The sequence below is a fragment of the Myotis brandtii genome, unplaced genomic scaffold, assembly GCF_000412655.1.
Source record: "Myotis brandtii unplaced genomic scaffold, ASM41265v1 scaffold315, whole genome shotgun sequence".
Taxonomy (NCBI): domain Eukaryota; kingdom Metazoa; phylum Chordata; class Mammalia; order Chiroptera; family Vespertilionidae; genus Myotis; species Myotis brandtii.
In genome coordinates, this window is record NW_005362075.1 from 2,295,981 (window position 1) to 2,298,915 (window position 2,935).

Genomic DNA, 2,935 nt, shown 5'->3' on the forward strand with positions numbered 1-2,935 from the left:
ATAGAAATGTAGTCCCTATTCTGGGCTGCTAGGTACTCAATTAAAATTAAGGTTCTATTACTATAAAAGAAGTATAGAATGGTTGTTAGGGACAACTGGCAGTATTTGCCATGATGCATGCCTTAAAATCATGTGTCCTTTATTTTTTATGCAACAAGTTTTGGTTCATTGGAAATTCTTTATGGCTACTCTGCTACATAAAAAGTAAGTTCTGTAAGAACACTGAAATTTCCATATGTACTTTATGGGGTTGCTTTCCTACATTTCCTAGTTTGTGATTTTATTTTAGAGCCTGTTTTACATTGTGTTTGACAATACTTACTGTAGATGTAATATCTATCAAAGTATAGTTGAACCATTTTTAGTCTTGGCATTTAACTTTGTATAAAAGGTTGTTTTCTGCATTTTGCAAGCTTAGGAATGCTAATCAGGGTAGGCTTACATCCTCTCCATACCAATTGTTTTGTTGTTATAAAATTCATATTGCTGTTTCACTTTTTATTATAAACTACAGAGTTACTATAGCTACTATAGTGTTACAAACGCACTCTTTTCATGTTACAAAAGTAAGAATGGAGATAACTTAGTTTTTAGTATATTTCTTTTTTTTCTTTTTAAAAAATATATTTTTATTGATTTCAGAGAGGAAGGGAGAAGGAGAGAGATATAGAAACATCAAAGTTGAGAGAGAATCATTGATCGGATGACTCCTGCACACCCCACACTGGGGATTGAGCCTGAAACCCGGGAATTGAACCGTGACCTCCTGGTTCATAGGTCGACACTCAACCACTGAGCAACACTGGCCAGGCTCTAACAGTATATTTCACTATCATTGGGAAAATTGAAACAGTCTGAAGTAATTATAGTATGCCCACAAGGAGTAATGAATAATATCTTGTTATTGAGAGCAGTTTCTACTTTTCATAAGGTAGATAGTAATTCCAACTCATGGTAAGGAGTGTGTCCTAGGAAATCTCTAAAATGGGGAGTGGAGAGGAGACCGTGCTGGGAGGCAGTCATTTCCCACCCCACGGCTGAGTCCCCGGGAGCGGGGCTGTGGCGGAGAACGATGGGGTGGGAAGATGGCTGTGCACCCCTGGATCCCGTCCACTCTTGAGGCCAGACTGCATTCCCGCCCGCGGTTCCACAGGATACCTTCATACCCTTGTTTGCTCAAGCGACCAAAAGAAATCCCACTAACACAGACGGTCACGTTTAATTTCTGTTAAATTACCTTCCTCTAGCGAAAAAGGAAAGCTGTTTCTTCATGGAATTTTAAACACGAGTCTGCATCCATACGACTGAGGCTGAGCAAACTTCAGCTACTAAGGGACGCCCCCGCGCCCCCCTTAGGTTTGCCGTGGGCGGTTGGGCCTGAGCTGGTCATTCCCATCACTTTATTGAGGGTCAGAAGGGCAGCGGTCATCAGTCCCTTCCCTCTCCAAGGTGACTCTTCATGGCACTGGAGCTGCTGGGAACATCTCAAGCCTTAGTGAGGCCGATGCCATGAGACTTCGCCTTCCTAAGGACCCTAAACAGCAGCTGACAAGCATCTGCTGCACCCTTGGATGAAGGTGGTTGTCTCCGCATCGCCTTGGAACTCAGTTGCATCAGCGTTCCTCGACATCTGCCATTGTTTCGTCTCGTGGGCCCCTTGGAGGGGTCGCCCGTGCCCCGGCACCATCAGATCCCAACCGCCAGGAAGCCGGCGCCATCATGCCCAAGAATAAAGGGAAAGGAGGTAAAAACAGGCGAAGAGGTAAGAATGAGAATGAATCTGAAAAGAGAGAACTGGTCTTTAAAGAGGATGGCCAAGAGTATGCTCAGGTAATCAAAATGCTGGGAAATGGACGATTAGAAGCAATGTGTTTTGATGGTGTAAAGAGGTTATGTCATATCAGAGGAAAACTGAGAAAAAAGGTTTGGATAAATACCTCAGACATTATATTGGTTGGTCTGCGAGACTATCAGGATAACAAAGCTGATGTAATTTTAAAGTACAATGCAGATGAAGCTAGAAGTCTGAAGGCATATGGTGAGCTTCCAGAACATACTAAAATCAATGAAACAGATACATTTGGTCCTGGAGATGATGATGAAATCCAGTTTGATGATATTGGAGATGATGATGAAGACATTGACGATATCTAAATTGAACTTAAAGTTTGGGAGTATTTGTTCCATAGTTTGGGTTTTGGCCATTACCTGTCAAGAAGACTAAAACTTCAGGATAATTGCAGTTTGCTAACACACACTGATTTGTTTTCATTGTTTTCATGTATTTATTATTATCTTTAAATGAGCTGTGAACACTTTTTTCTTTTGATGTACTGAAACTTAGGAATAAAAGATCACAAGGTCTGCTGTTAAAACATAGAAAGGAGAGGGGGGAAGAGAGAGAGAGAATGAATAAAGTAAATGTTTTCCAGTTAATGGATATTTTGACTAAATTGCTTTATCTTTATGGTCAGTGGTAAGTCCTAGTTCCAAGTAATTTTTTTTTTCAGTCTTTCTGTATGTTACCTAGATATTCTCTAATTTTTGATAAAAATTTGAGGAAGTTAGAAATCTACATTTGAAGTTAAGAAAAGGGGCTATTTTTAAATATTTCTGTAGCTGGGTACTGTATTTTCAAACTATGATAACATTTTTTTCATCATTTCATGCTGTCATAAATAACTAGCATTTACAAACTGCTTATTGTAGAACATAGGCTTGAGTGGCAATTTTTAATTTATGAGTAGTTGCAAAAATTCAATGCTAGATAGTAACTCAAAATTGGAAGTACTGATATACTAGTCGAAAGTGTTTTTTACTTAATGTGTACAAAATTTCTTAAACAAGACAACTTTTAATGGCAAAATAAGGAGAATAGTTTGTACTATACCAAAAAGTTGTTAAAATGTGTCATTTTATTTTCAAAACTCATGCG

The 2,935-nt window shown here is 39.1% G+C and overlaps 1 protein-coding gene across 1 annotated transcript; it reads left to right on the plus strand.

Moving 5' to 3' along the window:
* The first annotated feature begins 1,685 nt into the window (after positions 1–1,685).
* Positions 1,686–2,278, plus strand: LOC102248144 (eukaryotic translation initiation factor 1A, X-chromosomal). Its single transcript, XM_014542907.1, has one exon. The coding sequence runs from the start codon at positions 1,720–1,722 to the stop codon at positions 2,152–2,154; it is 435 nt and encodes a 144-aa protein (XP_014398393.1). The 5' UTR covers positions 1,686–1,719; the 3' UTR covers positions 2,155–2,278.
* The last annotated feature ends 657 nt before the right edge of the window (positions 2,279–2,935 follow it).